Genomic DNA, 17,671 nt, shown 5'->3' with positions numbered 1-17,671 from the left:
CAAAAAGGCTGACCAGTGTTTTCAGGCAGTTATCATTACAAGGGACTCTGGGTGTTGCACTCTTCTCACCCTGCACAGCTGACTCCACTGAGTGGCATGCTGTTACTGAATTGTCTGGTGTGGGCGCCTGAGCATGAACTGTCAGTGGTTTAGGGCACTTTGACTTGGAGAGCATCTGTTCTTTCATTTCAGTCTGATGGCGATCAATAAGCTCTTGGACCTCACTAGCTGTCCACTTATCTGGTGCTTTAAACTTGAAAACGGCAGCAAGGGTGGGATCGGGGCAATGTTTCACAAACATCATGGTTACCTCCTGACACGGATCTTCCATGTGTCGTCCTAGCCTCTTCAAGCCCTCCTCTGCAGCATCAACAGCCTTGTTCAGCTGAAGCCAGTACTCTACAGGGGTCTCTCTTGCCAGTGGGACAGTGCTGTAAAAATCAGCCATGGGCATACATGAGTACGTCACTGCACTAAAATGTTGCCTGAGGATGTCATAAATGATTTTAGGATTTTCTTGAGGCTTCAGGGATGGGCTGCTTCTCAGAGTTATTCTCACAATGTCTTTAGCTTTGCCCATTAACTTACACATTATTTCAGCATGCTGTTCGTTCAGGGGCGTGGCTCGTTTCCTGAAGTAGACTTCCATCAACTCTTCCCACTCACAGACTGTGTTCTTATCAGACCCATCTCCCCTGAAGACTGGAGGCTCTCTCACATCTGACTGTAGGACTAGCTTTGCACCAGTCAAGTTGAGGTAAGTGGGGTCACTGGGTAGCTGGCCTACACTGCTCTGAGCTTGTGTGCCACTAACACCTCTTCCTTCACTTTCACTCCTCAACTGATCTTTTATAGTCTGTCCTACCTGCTGTGCGATATGGGTTATCAGGTTATTTAAGGCTGGGTCGGTTGTATCTGGAAGGCTTGAGAGTGTAACTCCTCGACTGGAGCTAGAGGCCACATTACCAGGCATGCGAGTGGATCAAAAAGCTGGTGAATCTACATTATATGCACCTTGGACTGGGGTGTGAGGTAATTCACTAATAGTTCTCCCTCTACTGAAAACAAAACTGAAATTGTCAGTTGGAACCTTGTCCTCATCCATCTCTCTGATAACATATGTCATTTTTAACCTCTTATATCACATTTAATTGTACACAACAAAATATACAAAAATGGCAAATTGACTCTCAAATCAGAACAAAACAACCCAAAGTAGAAAGCAGTTTCCAGAGATTATTTCTCTCTCTCTCTCTCTCTCTCTCTTTTTTTTTTTTTACATAACTCTCTATACTTTATAACTTTGTCTTTGTGACACTTTTTCCAAATACCAAAAAGTTCATTAAAGTAACCGTGTGATGTGTAGCAACCTCCGGTGACCAAGCTGGTGTTGATCCACAGCTCCACGAACGACAATGAACCAGTCTGAAGCGGTGTGGATCTGGGTCACGGCACCACTGTAGCCAGTCTGACTTGACACTGCGGTCTGCTACAATCTCTGCATTGTGTTAGGTATGATGAGGAACGAGGCATGGACAATGGCTGGTCTGCTTGGCTGGGCGGATTTATTCTGTGTAAAACACATTAAATTCAATACAGCACTTTCTCACGACCAGTCTCCACAATGCACACCTCTCATCTCCAGGGCTAGAGCCGAGTGAGTCACAGCATTTATCATGTTCAATTTTACATTAAACTAAATCAATTGTATAATCACAGAAATATTTTTCTATCCGTTAGCAGCAGTTTTCAGTATTTCATGACTTAACAACATATCATATGACAAAAAAACAAAAAAGGGAGCTTACATACCTGTGTAAAACACATTAAATTCAATACAGCACTTTCTCACGACCAGTCTCCACAATGCACACCTTTAAAAGAAGCACTGGTGCCACTAGTTATTTTTTTCCTCTTATTTTTATTAATAAAACTTATGTACTAATTAAGTATTTAAAATGTATATTTATTATTTTTGCATCACTCAATAATATGCTAAAGGTTTATGCTTAAAAACTATTCTTATTTTTACTTCTCCGCATCGGTCGGAGGCATTATGTTTTCAGGTTGTCCATCCCTCTCCATGTCCATCCATCTCATTCTCATCCATCTCAAGGGTGCTGCCAGGATGGAGAGAGAGGGAGAAGCACTGAAGCTTCTGCCTTTTATCGTCTACAGGAGCACCTAGCCCAGGTGCTCCAGATCAGGCAAGCAGGCCACACCTCAGAGAGGAAACAGAGAGAGAGGGACTGAGAGGCAACATCAAGAACATACAGGCCAGGGCCGTCACACATGAAAGCAGTAATTGAAGAGTGCCTCAAGGGAATTTCAACTGAAAGTGTTAATGGCTTCACACAAGTCAGCCCATTTCCCCGAAATGGTCTGACTTGCAAAATTGAAAGTGAAAGCAAATTGCTGCATTTTACACACTCATTTATAAAAGCTACAGAAAATATTGTGAGCAGTATTTATTGGAACTACTTTGCAAAGCGTCCTGTGTTATTGTCTGTTTTAAATGTACGCCCTGACATCACAGAGGCACACAGGCATAGAGGTGCTCCACTGAGTGTATTGAGTGTAATCAGAGTCCTGTAGATTCTGATTGTGTAACCAGAGACTTTAGGTATGATTTACTTGATGTAAACAATGCAATAATGAATGCAGGGTGTAACTGAACATCACATAAATCATCCTTTAGGCAGCTGTACCAAAAGGTACAGAAAATAAGTTTTTAGTGCATTATTTGCCAATTGCCATTTCCTGTATTTTATCCAAACTTTTTTGAACTCTTGTGAAAGGGTTTGTCAGATTCATTTGAAACTGGGTTGGTGTAACCCTCAGACTAATGTCATGTTAATTGTGAGAACTAGACAATTAGTTGAACTAAGATGTCATAAGACTGTGGCCATTTTAGGCACTGTTGTGATTATAGACTGCAAAGCTTTTTGTGTTGACAATTTGCCTGTTTTGCCACCAAACAGGTAGCTGTTGTAACTTTATTTTAAAATGTCCATGACATCAAAATCGACTCACAGCATGAGTGAGCCTTAGCCTGAGTGCAACAACTGAGTCATTGGCATGGCTGTTGACTTGCATTGTTGCTTTCTTTTTATTTAAAGGCATTTTCCATGTACATTAATTATGTTTGCCCCCCAAAAAGTAGGGCTTATAGGTGAGAAACATTTTTTGTTGGCAGTTGTAATAAAAGTAGAAAAACTAGAACAAATTTCCAAAGTATTAAAGTATTAGGCTAACTACAAAAATATTTTCTCTCTCTCTCTCTCTCTCTCTCTCTCTCTCTCACTCACACTCACACTCACTCACTCACACACACACACACACACACACACACAGACTATTTTCCGCTGTACACACAGACAGGAAAGGTAAAGAAAGGAAAGGAGTAATGCTCCTTTAATAAGAGGTTAGGGCCTGGGCCTACCTTATTTGCGGGCGCTGTAACTTGGGTGCTGTAACCGGCCTGCTGTGGGCAAAGAGATAATTCCCTGATCCTCCACGCCGACCCACAGGTGCCACAGTTACGGTACCAGTAAGAGATTCGCATCGGGTGGCGCTTTCTCTATTTCTCTGCGTTGAAAATAAAAAAGGGGAAACAAACTTAAAGTCGGTGTGAAAGGAACTGATATAAACTTGTCTCATTTCTTCCAATTCATTTTGTTTTTAATGACATGAAATAACTGCAAGGAGAAGTCAAAGGACTGTTGTGTTCTTATTTGTTCAAACCTGTTTGAAATGTGTGATAATGAGTGAGGTAAAGGTTTGAGTCTTAATCTTGATTGTGATTGAGTGAAACATTGTGTCATGAAAGCATAACTCTTGAACCTGAGCAAGTATTCCTAAAAGAGTAAAACTGTCTGACTAAATTTAAACGCTACTTTGTTCAGGGAAATATCCTTTTCATTTTGTTAACCTTAGCCTATGTCTACAAATTGTAAATGTCTGATGTGCGTGGTATTAAAAACTAAAAAATAAATAAATAAATCCAAAGGGTTTAAATTAAAGCTACCATTCATTTATATCTGAACATAGACATAAATCACCTTTTAAAATTGTTAATGAGACAAATTTCATACAAACAAAATGTCAACACCTGCTGAAGAATCAGACAAACCCCAAGAGGCACAACCTAGCAGATCTAGCTCCCGTGAGAGAGCTTTAACAGAGAAGGGACTCAAACTGCGTGAACAGCAAGCAAAGAAAAATGAAAAGGAATTCAGTAACGCCAGGGCCACACCACCCGCAGAAGCGCCGCGAATAGCCTCGAAGCGCCGAGAAGTGAAGCCAGTTTCCTTTCCGCGCCCATGTTAATCGATTGTGTCATCCACACCAGCTGCGCCGCGCTGGGAAGCTCCGCGGCCGACTCGCGCTTTGCAGCGATCAGTTCGGCGTCTGGTCTATTTTCTGCGTGACGCCAGGGCCACACTGCCTGCGAAGTGCAGCGCACCAAAATTATTGCGCGCGCCGGAGCACCTCCGTTCACATCACGCTAGGGCCACACTGCCTGCGAAGCGCAGCGCACCGAAATTCTCGTGCGTGAACTTATCGACAAACGACAGGAAAATGTTGAACAACCCTTCAGTGATCAACTGGAGAAGGAAAGAATGAGAATGGTGTTAAATAAGGAGGAACATGGATCAGTTTTTGGATACAAATACTGAAACTATTATCTCTGACAAGTCACAAGAATCTAGTAGTCAACTGAGCATTGCCTCCATGTCCTCAAGTAAACGTGCAGAGGCAGAACTAGCAGTCAAATTAGAACAAGCAAAGGCTATACAGATAATTAATACTCAACAAGCAAAACTTGACAAATTAGAAAATGAATGGAAATTAGGGGAGACACAGATGCTAGTAGAGATCAAGCAGAAGGAGGCTGAAATGAAATTAAAGCTAGAAGAAGAAAGGACTAAATTAAGGCAGCTACAAGCAGACAACGAAGTGAAGGCTGCTGCCTTTGGAAATGGGTCTCAAGAGACTGACCAGAAATTTAAAGTTGACTGTCAAAATCCTGAAAACAGATCTTTTCTTAATCCTGAAGCAGTCCCATTCCAGCCCCACTTAGCAGCCTGTCAAGCATCAACAACTCCATAGTATCTCAGCTTAACCCAGGCACTTGTAAGCTCACTCATTTTAAACCGTCTACCTGTGCCTGAACCAATAATATTCACGGGTGATCCTTTAAAGTTCATAGATTGGAAAATATCCTTTATGGCCCTCATTGACCAGAAGCCTCTCCCAGTCAGTGAAAAAATGTTTTATTTAAAGAGTTATCTCGCTGGAGAAGCATGCAAGGCTGTTGAGGGATTTTTCTACCGTAACTCAGAAGAAGCATATCGAGGTGCCTGGGCAGTGTTGGAAAAGAGGTATGGAAATCCATTTATTGTTCAGAGAGCATTCAGAGATAAACTCGCAAGGTGGCCAAATATAACTGCAAACAATCCAACTGCGCTCAGAGAGTTTGCTGATTTCCTTCAGGGTTGTGTGGAAGCTATTTCTCATGTCAAAGGCCTAGCCATTATAAATGAAGAAAATCAAAAGCTCTTAAAAAAACTGCCTGAACGTATGGTATACAGATGGAGTCGAATTGTTGTGGAAGAATTGAATAAATCTGGAGACTATCCAAGTTTTGCATGTTTTGCAGATTTTGTGAGAACAGAAGCCCGAATAGCATGCAACCCCATCGCTGCCTCTCACCTTATGAATACAACGGCTGAGGTGAGGGCTTCTACAAGAGCCAAGACTTTCAATACAAGTGCAAAGTTTAACAATCCTAATTCAGGAACATTTGAAACTTAAAACTCAATGCCAAAGCTGCCTTGTGTTGTGTGTAAGGACGAAGCTCATGGTGTCATTCGGTGTCCAACCTTTGCAGCCAAAACAGCTGATGAGAAAAAGGCCATCATTCATGAAAACCATCTCTGCTTTGGTTGCTTAAGAAAGGGACATGTTACAAAGGACTGTAAGAGGCGCTACACCTGTAACATATGTGGCCGACGTCATCCAACCTTCTTGCACATAGAAAGAGACCAAAATCCTAAAAGATCAAGTAGTGATTCTGAAGCCACGGAAAATCCATCAGACAGAGCTATTCACAAGGTTATGGTTCATGCCTTGACACACAATGCTTCTGCCACTTCTAGTATTGTTCCTGTTTTTGTGTCATCAGTAACTGACCCTCAGAGGGAAATTCTCACCTATGCACTACTGTAGAGGCAGATAATGTATCATTTTATACCAAAGGTGGAAAATAAGGTCAGTTACACTAGGTTTAGGACGCAGCTGGTCAAATATCAGATTTGGCAGCAAAAAGGACCCATAAGAGGTGTTTTGATAATTCGAGTATTTGTGCGTAAGTTAAGCCTTGAGAGGCCAAATGAAGTAGAACGTTCTGGGTTAGGGTGACCTGGCCGGTGTAACAGATGTGCCAATTTTGGCAATAGGAATGATTGTTGTTGCCAGTTTTGAGAGAGACAAAGGAGACAGGAAATATTGGTGCACGAAGTCCAGCTTTAGGAACAAACAAAGGAAATCAGGAGAACTTTAGAGTCCCAGGGAATAGGACCCAAGCGTGTTCACACACACACACACACACACACACACACACACACACACACACGCACATGAACGAACAGACGCCCATTATAAACGCATGACAAAAGGGTGACTGTTCAGGGCTGTTTCACTAGTTTCACTGTGTTGCTGTTTCGGCTGGTGTACTGTTGTACCTACAACCTGCAATAAAGTGATCCCGTTGGCTGTAACCTTTCTCCGTGGTTCTCCGAGTCTCTTCATTTCAGTGTTTGCTGAAGTTGAGCATTTTCCTTACACTACTTGATACTCAAAACGACTCAACTTTTATTTTTATTTTGGAGGATTTAGTAACTGAAATCACTGTGGATGTTCAACCCGTGCAACTTAAGCTCAGTACTATGACAGCCGCTAATACAGTTATAGCAAGTAAAACCGCATGTGGTCTACAAGTTCGTGGATTCAACCAAAGCTACAGCGCAGCAGTGGCCTCATTTAAAACACCTTGCAGCTGAGTTACCACCACTACAGGACTGTGAAGTTGGATTGTTGATTGGTTACAACTGTCCATCAGCACTGGCGCCTTTGGAGGTCATCACAGGTGGCGAAAACGAACCATTTGCACAAAGGACCACACTTGGATGGAGCATTATAGGACCAACAAATCCTCATTTGGATAGACAAGGAAACCAAAGTTTTGTGCATCGTATTACAGTAAAGGAAACGCCACCAGCCACCGACGTGTTGAAAGTTCTTGAATCTGACTTCATTGAAAGGAGCTGTGATGTGTCTCAGGATGATGTCCAATTTATTCAGTTCCTCAGCAATAACATCCAACAGAAAACAGATGGACATTATGAGATACCCCTTCCTTTTAAGGGTAATGGTCCACCATTATTGCCATACAACAGGAAGCTGGCTGTTGTTCGACCTCACCATCTTAAGAAAAAGTTAAAGAACAATAAGCAGTATTACGACCACTACACAGCCTTTATGAAAGAAATTATAAGCAAAGGTGATGCAGAGCTTGCCCCCCCTGCTTCTCATGGAGAGACTGTGTGGTACATCCCTCATCATGGGGTGTACCACCCCAGAAAGCCGGGCAAATTGAGGGTCGTTTTTGACTGCTCAGCGAAGTATCGTGGTATTGCTCTTAACGACACTCTTCTGACTGGCCCAGACCTAATAAACTCATTAGTTGGAGTTTTGTGTCGGTTTAGAAAGGATGCAGTTGCTGTGGTCTGTGACATTGAAAAGATGTTCCACCAATTCAGTGTGTCACCTGAAGGGTGTAACTATTTGAGGTTTCTATGGTGGGAGGACGGGCAGTTGGAGAGGGAGCCTCAAGAATACAGAATGACTGTCCATCTCTTTGGTGCTGCCTCTTCCCCAGGATGTGCCAATTTCGGTCTGAAGTACCTGGCACAGCAACACAAAGCGGACTACCTTGCAGCATCAGCCTTCCTGGAAAAGAGCTTTTATGTGGACGATAGGCTTATCAGTGTATCTTCAGCCAAGGAAGCCAAGGAACTGATTGTCGAAGCACAGGAGCTGTGTAAACGTGCAGGGCTACGCCTTCATAAATTTGATTCAAATCAAAGGGAAGTGCTCTCCTGTTTAGCCATCTCAGAAAGAGCACCAACCACTGACTCAGTCAACTTCAATCCAAATGCGATCCCAGAAGGAGAAGTACTCGGCATTCAGCGGTCAGTGAGTAATGACACTTTGAGCTTTAATATCAATGCCAAGGACTTTCCCCCAACTCGTCGTGGTGTCCTGTCAGCTGTTGCCTCTTTGTACGACCCACTTGGTTTTGTTGCCCCATTCACTTTAACTGGGAAGTGTATTCTACAAGAGCTGTGTCACAGAGGCATTGGATGGGATGATTCACTTCCTGAAAACTTGTGTCCACGGTGGGAGGAGTGGAAGAATGGTCTTCAGAGATTGAAGGAAGTTATCATACCTAGATGCTACTGCCCTCAAGATTTTGGTAACATCAGCAAGGTTGAATTGCACCACTTTTCAGATGCCAGTAATACAGGATATGGAGCCTGCTCCTTCCTAAGATATAAGAATGACAACAACAAAGTTCACTGCAGTCTTGTCATGGCTAAGGCAAGGGTCGCACCCACTAAGGTTACAAGTGTTCCAAGACTGGAACTCTCTGCAGCGGTCACATTGGTCAGGATGAGTGTGATGCTGAAGAATGAGCTTGAGATGAAAATTGATGAAGAATTTTTCTGGACTGACTCTCAGGTGCTGCTGGCGTACATCAACAATGAGGCTCGAAGGTTTCATGTGTTTGTCGCGAATCGGGTTCAACTAATTAGGGAAAACACAAACCCCAGTCAGTGGCACTATGTTGACACAGCGCAGAATCCAGCCGACCACACTTCCAGGGGCCTTCGGGTGGTAGACATCTCCTTAACCAACTGGCTGTCAGGGCCCAAGTTTTTGTGGCAACCTGAAGTGCTCTCTATATCCGACCCTCCTACGGAGCTGCTAGTTGGTGACCCTGAAGTCAAGGCAGCGCAAGTGTTTACCACCAAGGTCAATGTGGGTAAGGATATTCTAAGCCGACTGAAGCGGTTTTCCAACTGGATAACGCTTGTCAAGGTGGTTGCAAGAATTAAAAGACTGGGGTCCCAGAGGAAACATCCTGGAGACCTTTTGACAGTCAAGGAACGTAATGAAGCAGCTGAGGTGATCATTAAACTGGTTCAAGAGTAGGCTTTCCCTCGAGAGCTTAAGTTACTTCAAGGAGGTTCTCAAGGCGACAGTCTCCCGAGCTCAAGTCCCCTTTTTTGTCTCAACCCCATTTTGGGAGGAGGACTGCTCAGTGTTGGTGAAAGACTGAGACGGTCAAGCCTGAGTTATGATGTTAAGCATCCAGTTATTCTTCCTAAAAACAACCACATTACTCAGTTGATTCTGTCTCATCATCATGTTCAGATCTGTCACCAAGGCCGAGTCAAACTTTAATGGAAGTTAGAGCAAATGGTTTTTGGGCCATTGGTGGGAGCAAAGCTGTCGCCAAGTTAATACATAAATGTGTGCCATGTTGCAAGGTCAGACGACCTGCTGAGGAGCAACAAATGTCCCAGCTGCCCAGAGAACATGTTGAAGTCTCAGCTCCTTTCTTGTTCTGTGGAATGGATTGCTTTGGCCCATTTGTTGTTAAACAAGGCCGCAAGGAGTGCAAGAGGTATGGCCTCATCTTCACCTGCCTGGCCTCTCGGGCTGTGCATCTCGAAATGTTGGAAGACTTATCCACAGATGCCTTCATTAATGCTTTGAAGTGCTTTATCAGCCTCAGAGGGGCCATCCTGCAGCTCCGTTGTGACCAAGGCACAAATTTTGTAGGAGCCAAAAATGAATTCCAGGAAGTGCTCAAGCAATGTGAAGTCAAGACTCTGGAAGCTTTTCTGACAGAATAGCCGGCCATTGAATGTCAATGGTATTAATGATCCCATGTCACCTGAACCTTTGACCCCAAACCACCTCATCTTGATGAAGTCTAAGGTCTCGTCACCACCACCACCGGAGCTAGCTGGGAGCGGCTAGAGGAGCGTTAGCCACAGCATGACCAGAGGGAAGCACAGCCAGTTAGCCTCCGCTAGCTGGCTGTGCCCCGGCTCTCTCTCCAACCGGAGAACAGGGGCTAGCTGGGAGCGGCTAGCTCTGAGCTAGCTCCGGCTCTCGGATCCAACCGGAGCACCGAGCCCTGGTTTGTTATTCAGGTTAAAGTGGGAAGAAGCAGCGGGTCTGTCGGGCAGCTGAGTGAAGTGGAGCCTGAGGAGGAAACACCGGGACCGTCTGAATGTAATAGTCCGTGGAGGTGCTGCGGTGCTCGGCTGCAGAGATAGGAAACCCCTCGGCTGACAGGATGTACCACTCTCTCACTCCACTCTCTCTCACACAGGTGCAGAACGTACGTGCTACTTGGCCGTCGGATGTAGTCTGTGTAGTGTGTTCAAATGCACTGACACAGGGCGACGTGAGGCGACTTAGACGACGCAACAGTCAGCTTCGTTGCCGCTAGTTCTTTGACGTTGGTTTGGTGTGTCAGGGCCTTAAGTCGCTATCACGTGACAAGGGGCAGGACAAAGCATCAGTATTTGACAACCTGGGAATGAGAACAGGTTGAACATTCAGGTTTGGGACCTATGAGAATACAATTTAAGACTTTCTGCCCCTGGCAACTCCCACTAGTGACAAAAAAGCTGAATTTATCTGAACTTTCTGAAGCTACCAGCCCATAAACCTAATTCTGCAAGCCCCAACAAGTTAGTGGCAGCTACCCTGCTACAGGCCCGGCCAAATTATTTCATTCTACAAGTTGATCAGAGTTGTGAAATGAAGGTGTTGCTACAGGTATCCAGCGGTTTTTAAGTAAACCCTGTACATTTTCTGCATTGACAGTGTTAGTGACGGACAGTTGGAGCACTTCATGGATGAAACTCTGTTGTATATCTGGTTCTATGATAAAATGTCAAAAATACAAGATTCTGTACATAAAAACACATGAGTTAGCTACAGCTTCTGCAATTCTGTTGCATTGGCCAATGAAAGTAAGCAGAAATAAATGCTCAGTAGAAAGTACTTTATACAAGTAATTTAGTTTCACTTTTGGATATGATTTTGATTTCAAATTTCATACATGACTGAAGACATATTTTGGTCATTACTGAAAACTATGAGATGAGATGAGTTTTGTTGCTTCGAGTTTTAGCACAGTTCCTATTTCCAAAAGGAATTTTCTTTGCCGTACTGCCATGCAAAAAAAGACAGTTTAACTTCTTATCTATGTTTTTGCAGGCATGACACTGTGGGATTACAAAGACCTGGAAAAAGATATAAGAAAAAGAAAAAAAACTAAAAGTGCCTTTGAGATAGTTGCATCTGAATCAATTCAGGATAAATCTTCAGCACTAAATGTTGAAGCCTCTCTGAAAGCAAGTTTCTTGGGCGGACTGGTGAAGGTTGATGGATCAGCCAAATACCTGAACGATCAGAAGGCCTCCAAAAATCAGACCAGAGTAACAGTGAAATATGAAACTACCACAAAGTTTCAGGAACTGTCCATGAATCATCTTGGAAGAGGCAATGTGAAGCATCCATATGTCTTTGATAAAGGATTAGCAACACATGTAGTCACAGCTATTCTTTATGGGGCACAAGCCTTCTTTGTCTTTGACCGTGAAGTGTCCGAAAAGAAAGACCAACAAGACATTGAGGGCAACTTGAAGGTGATGATCAAGAAGATTCCCAAAATTGTGATAGAGGGTGAAGGTTCACTGAAAATGGAAGACAAGGACAGAGAAAATGTTGAGAAATTCTCCTGCAGATTCTTTGGAGACTTTTCCCTTCAGAAGCCTCCTACATCCTTTCAGGATGCGGTAGAGGTCTACCAAAGTCTGCCAAAATTGTTGGGAGCCAACGGAGAAAATGCCGTACCAGTGAAGGTCTGGCTGTTGCCACTGACGAGTTTTGATTCTTCTGCTGCAAAACTCGTGTGTCAGATAAGTATAAGATTAGTTCATGAATCACAGAGTGTCCTGGAGGACTTCAGTGAGCTGGAAATGAGGTGCAATGATGCACTGAGAATCACCACTGCACAGCAGTTCCCACAGATCAGCAAGAAGATTAAAACTTTTAAAGAAATGTGCTCAGAGTTCAAGCTGGAATTCCAACGAACCTTGGCAAAGAAACTTCCAGCAATCCGAGGAGGAGGAGAAGAGGAAGCTGAGCTCGCAGAGATCCTGAAGAAGAGACATTCTTCTCCTTTCAACAGCAAAGACCTGAACGAGTGGATGAACTGTAAAGAGAGAGAAATCTACACATTAAAGTCTTTCACCAACATGATGAAAAACACCAAGATCGTTCCATCTCAAAATCACCTCTACAAAGAAATTCACAGTGCAGAGCATGCAGTGTGTTTTGTTTTCACCTCACTGGGAAGTGCCGAACCCTTCCTCTCAGCGTTATCAAACTACTTAACAGAAACACCCAAACCAGACGAACCTCGAGATGCACATACTGATGATGTAGAGAGGGAACAATGGTACACCTCAAAAGAAGTTTTAGATGCAATGAGTCACAAAGCAAAGCTCTTCAGTGACTTTGCAGAGGCCAACAAGGAGAACAAGAACATTAAGTTCTTAACAGTTGGTTCAACAAATGAGACACAGAAAGGTTCAAGCATCTACCTTTATAAAGACGGCTTTTCAGTCAGTGAGAACTTTGAGCCACCTTCAAAGCCTGAAACAGTGACAGTCACTGAAACAAACCACAAGAGTGTGACACTGAAGATTTCTCCACCAAAGTTTGGAGCAGAGAACATCACCTCCTACTCTGTTGAGTACTGTGTCAGTGGAGACGATGGATGGAAACAGAAGACGGCATCAGAAGCTGAAGAAGTCACAGTGAGTGATCTGAGTCCTAACACAGAGTACATGTTCAGGTGCAGAGCAGTGACCTCAGCAGGTGTTGGACCAGCCAATGAAGTCAGTGGTTCCATTAAAACCTTACCCTGCAGCCCTCCTGGGAAACCTCAAGTTGAACAATACTCAAGTGAGATATCAGTCAGCTGGGAGAAACCTGCTGAGGTTGGACAGAATGTCCACATTTTGAGCTACATCGTGGAGTACGCCAAAAAAGACAACAGTCTGAAAGAGGAAGATCTCCAATGGAGCCAAAAGATGGCAGGAGCTGAGAGGGTGATCATTTCAGGTCTTCAGCCAGAGACAGAATATGTTGTCAGGGTCAGATGTGATTGTGGTGAAGCTGGAGGAAGCAAAGAAAGCATCACTGTTACTGTCTGCACAACAAAATCTACACCCCTCACAGACTTCCTCAAAAGTATAAGTGTAAAGATAAGTTCTGAATCTCCCTCAGTTTACAAACTGCCTCTGGATGAAGAAGAAATGGACATAGATGGATGCCGAAGATTCAGCTGTGGCAAAGAAAGCACGAGGAAAAATTGCACAATAATGCTTCTTGGAGAGACTGGATCAGGAAAGTCCACTCTGATCAATGCAATGATCAACTACATTGTTGGTGTAGACTGGGAGGACAATTTCAGATTCAAACTGATTGATGAGGATCAGTCACGATCACAAGCTGACAGCCAGACCTCTGAAGTCACTGTGTACAAAATCAACCACCAGGAGGGGTTTGAAATCCCCTTTTCTCTGACCATTGTGGACACACCTGGGTTTGGGGATGCGAGAGGAACAGGAAGAGACAAAGAGATCACAGAGCGAATCCGAAGACTTTTCACGTCTGTTAATGGAGTCAGTGAGATTGTTGCAGTGTGTTTTGTTACACAGGCCTCTCTTGCACGACTAAATCCAACACATCGATATGTGTTTGACTCAGTGCTCTCCATATTTGGTAACGATGTGGCAGAGAACATTCAGACACTGGTGACTTTTGCAGATGGCAAGCAGCCACCGGTTCTTGAGGCGATAAATGTCTCTGGGCTTTCATGTCCAAAGAATGACACTGAACTTCCAGTTCACTTCAAGTTCAACAACTCTGCATTGTTTGCAGACAACAGAAGCAGCAGTGACAGGGCCTGCGATGAAGACTCTGACGATGATGATGACAACTTTGATGAAATGTTTTGGAATATGGGTGCCAGAAGCATGGAGAAGTTCTTCACTGCTTTGGGTAAAATGAGGACCAAAAGCTTGTTGATGACCCAAGATGTTCTACAAGAACGAAAGCAGCTTGAAACAGCCATTGAAGGTTTTCAGCAGCAAATTAGAGCTGCATTAGCACAACTTGAAGAAAGTGAGACAACAGAGGATCAGACTGAAGAGCCCGAAACAGCCACGACTTTCAATGAAAGCTTTGAGATTGAGGTGGAGGTTCTTAAGCCAGTCAAAAAACAGCTCACAAAGGAAGGAGAGTACATTACCAACTGCCAGAAGTGTTCAATGACATGCCATTACCCGTGTATGATAGCAGATGATAATGAAAAACGTGACTGTGAATCAATAGATAGAACAGGGATGTGCACTGTCTGCCCTGGAAAATGCATTTGGAGTGTGCATGTCAACCAGACATACAGATGGGACTATGTTCAAGTAAAAGAGAAGCAGACACTGCAAGAGCTCAAAGACGAATGCAAACAAGCTACAAAAGAACAGAGGCAAAAGACAGAGATCACTTACACAGCTCACTCTTACGACATGATCGTGTCCCTCATGGATCAGTCAGCTCACTCTGTAACTCGTCTGCAAGAGGTCGCCCTGAGGCCTAAACCTGTGATCACTCCAGAGGACATCGACATGCTGATTGAAGGGGAAAAGTCAGAAGCCAAAGAAGGTTACCAGGCTCGAATTCAGTCTTTGGAGGAAGTGCAGACCTATGTAAAAATCATGTCCATGGTAAATGGATTTCCACTCTTTGACTCTGATTCGGATTCTGAGCCTATTATGGTGTCTGTTTGTGAGTCTGACTCTGAGGAAAACCAGGAGAAGTGCAAATTCATGTAGATTTTAGGAAGACAGATCGTTTGGAGGTCTGCAGTCATGTTAGCAGCACTGTGAGCTTGTCATTACAGCTAAAACCACAATAAATGGATGAATGAAAAAGCCAAAGAAATAGCTGAGCCATGGTATGGACATTGGTATGTACACATGCTTCAATTAAAGTTAGTCTGACGTGATTTTGTAAAACATGTTCATTATAATTATGTCTTAACTTGTTATTACAAACTGCTAAATTAAATAAATTCGTTCTTTGGGATCTGTGAATGCTTTAAATGTCACAGCAGTTCATTCAACTGTTTCTTATTGGTGAAGAACCACACTGACCTGGATGTCATCTCGACATAACCTGAATATTGTTTAAATATGGAAAATTGCAGATGTGACAAAATAATGAAGCACCGGTGCCACTAGTTGTTGTCACACCGATGTTCTTTCCTCTTATTTTTGTTAATAAAACTATTAAGTACTTAAAATATATATTTATTATTTTGAATCACTCTATAATCTGCTAAGGGGATATGCTTAAAAACTATTGTAATTTTTACTTCTCCACGTCAGTCGGAGGTTTTATGTTTTCATGTCGTCTGTATGTCCACACATGAAAGCGGTAGAACGCCTCAAGGGAATGTCTCCAAATTTGGCACAAACATCCACCTGGCCTAAACAATGAACTGATTCGAATTTGGCAATCAAAGGTCACCGTGACCTTGCGTCCATCTCATTCTCGTGAATGCAATATCTCAAAAACAACTTCAAATTTGGCACAAACATCCACCTGGACTTAATGTGATACTTTGCTGATTTCCAATCAGCAAAGTATCACAACAATGTGGGTAGTGTGTGTGTAAATGAACTGTGGCAAATCAATAAAAGAGGTAGTTGAACTTCGTGGCACTACATAAATGATTTGATGTCCTCCACTCAGGTTTTCACCACACCACAGCACTGAGACTGCTCTTATTGATGACTTCAGTGACTTCCACTTAAACACAGATGGTGGCAGAATCTCAGTCATAGTATTACTGTATCTCAGTGTTCTGCTTTGTGACCCCAGAGTCAAGACTAAACATTAAATCAAATATTTATTCATTTCTTAAGCTGCACTGTAGCTTTTAGTTGTTGTTGTTTTTTTAAAGACAAATAACATACACAACATATAGCAATACCCCGCACACCACATAACCCTAACCCTCCCCTTAAGGTTTAATTTAAAATTTAAATTAAAGGTTTGTAGTTTTCATTTAGATATTAATCTTTCTATCATCCAGTATGTTTTAATTTTAAAATTCTGAAATATTAAGCTGGGTGTTTATTTGCCATTTTTGTGTAAATGCTTTGCCAAATAATATTGCAATGTTACTGATCTCTGATTTGCTGTCCCCTAAAATTTTTGTTTGTAAGTTGATTGTTTATTTTCGTAAATCATTATCCACCTTTGGGCTTTATCCCAAAATGAGGCAACAACGGGACAATATCACAGATGCAAAACTGATTCCTCTTCGTCACTGCAAAACCTACACAAACAAGTTAGTTCAAGGCCACAAATAGATAGCATCTTGTTAGTGGGTAAAAAGTTATATATTATTTGTAGTTATATTATGCATATAGATGCATCTTGGGTGGTGTTGTAGATAATATTAAATACATCTCCCATGGAATTATTATATTAATTGAGTCTTCCCACTTATTTACAGTATTACTTGGATTTATAATGATGTTAACTAAGTTATATTTCTATATTATCAATTGTATTATCATTCATCCATGGTATAGCATTTTTCCAAACATTGGACATTGATACAAAAATGTTATTTTATTCTAGTGGTGTGCATACTGGGCTGTATACTCATTATCTTACTGTTGCTATCTGTTAAGTCATTTACAAATATAATATTTGTATTTAATAACTGTTTATTTACATAGGGGCGACCTTCTGTCAACAGATTACTACTGAACCATAATATTTGTTGCAACTTGCTGTCTAGTTTATCTGGTGGATGATATTGGTACTGCAGCCATTTTGCAATAGCATCGTCAATGAAAGCTGACATCAAGGAAAATAAATCATTTTTTGGCTGAATGTAAGTGGTGACTTTTAACTGTATGGATGGAAAGAGTTATCCTGATTACTGTCATGATGCCAGCTCCCCAGCTATAGCCTCCTCAAGACATGTCCAAGGCCTGGCCCGGCGCTGACCAATTTTTAACGGCCCTCTGCTTAACCTTCAAAATACACCACATGTGGCCCACCACACAACATCGATTCATCAAGCAAGATCAATCCACATTTTCTTCCTATATTCCTTTTTTTTTTTTTTACTGCACTGTAACTTTGATTCTTGTAATTCAGACCTGTCTTAGTATATTTTAACTTTTCATTTTCTGTTCTCTAGTTCTTTAATGAATTGTTTTTATATGTCCTTTTATAATGTGTTTCTTTTTGCACCTTGTCTTGGTGCTGTTGGTGTTTTATGTAGAGCAACTTGAATTGCCTTGTTGCTGAAATGTGCTGTATAAATAAAGTTGCCTTGCCTTATTGTGGCTGTTCTATTATCATTAGCTATGAAAGCATCACCACTAAGCATTTGAACCCACGGTGGCTCTACCAAATATGACAAATG

The 17,671-nt window shown here is 42.5% G+C and overlaps 2 protein-coding genes across 2 annotated transcripts in view; both read left to right on the top strand.

Moving 5' to 3' along the window:
- The window catches only part of LOC117245762 (uncharacterized), a 78,231-nt gene extending 67,182 nt beyond the window's left edge, over window positions 1-11,049 (top strand). Inside the window, exon 5 of the mRNA XM_078173456.1 lies at window positions 2,067-11,049. Within this exon, the coding sequence (XP_078029582.1) occupies window positions 7,543-9,279 (1,737 nt within the window). The 5' untranslated portion in view covers window positions 2,067-7,542 and the 3' untranslated portion in view covers window positions 9,280-11,049. The remainder of the gene's footprint in view (window positions 1-2,066) is intronic.
- Window positions 11,050-11,216: 167 nt separating this feature from the next.
- On the top strand, window positions 11,217-16,611 carry LOC144458297 (uncharacterized). Its single transcript, XM_078173454.1, has one exon. It carries the CDS (start codon window positions 11,370-11,372, stop codon window positions 15,051-15,053), a length of 3,684 nt encoding a protein of 1,227 aa, XP_078029580.1. The 5' UTR covers window positions 11,217-11,369; the 3' UTR covers window positions 15,054-16,611.
- The last annotated feature ends 1,060 nt before the right edge of the window (window positions 16,612-17,671 follow it).

This window comes from Epinephelus lanceolatus, chromosome 12 (genome assembly GCF_041903045.1).
Source record: "Epinephelus lanceolatus isolate andai-2023 chromosome 12, ASM4190304v1, whole genome shotgun sequence".
Taxonomy (NCBI): Eukaryota; Metazoa; Chordata; class Actinopteri; order Perciformes; family Serranidae; genus Epinephelus; species Epinephelus lanceolatus.
The sequence above is the reverse complement of the archived record's forward strand: the minus strand, read 5'-3'. Positions and strand labels throughout refer to the sequence as shown.

What these genes read in the sequence shown, in the direction of transcription:
- LOC144458297 (XM_078173454.1), top strand. Translation starts at nt 11,370, where the DNA reads ATGACACTGTGGGATTACAAAGACCTGGAAAAAGATATAAGAAAAAGA.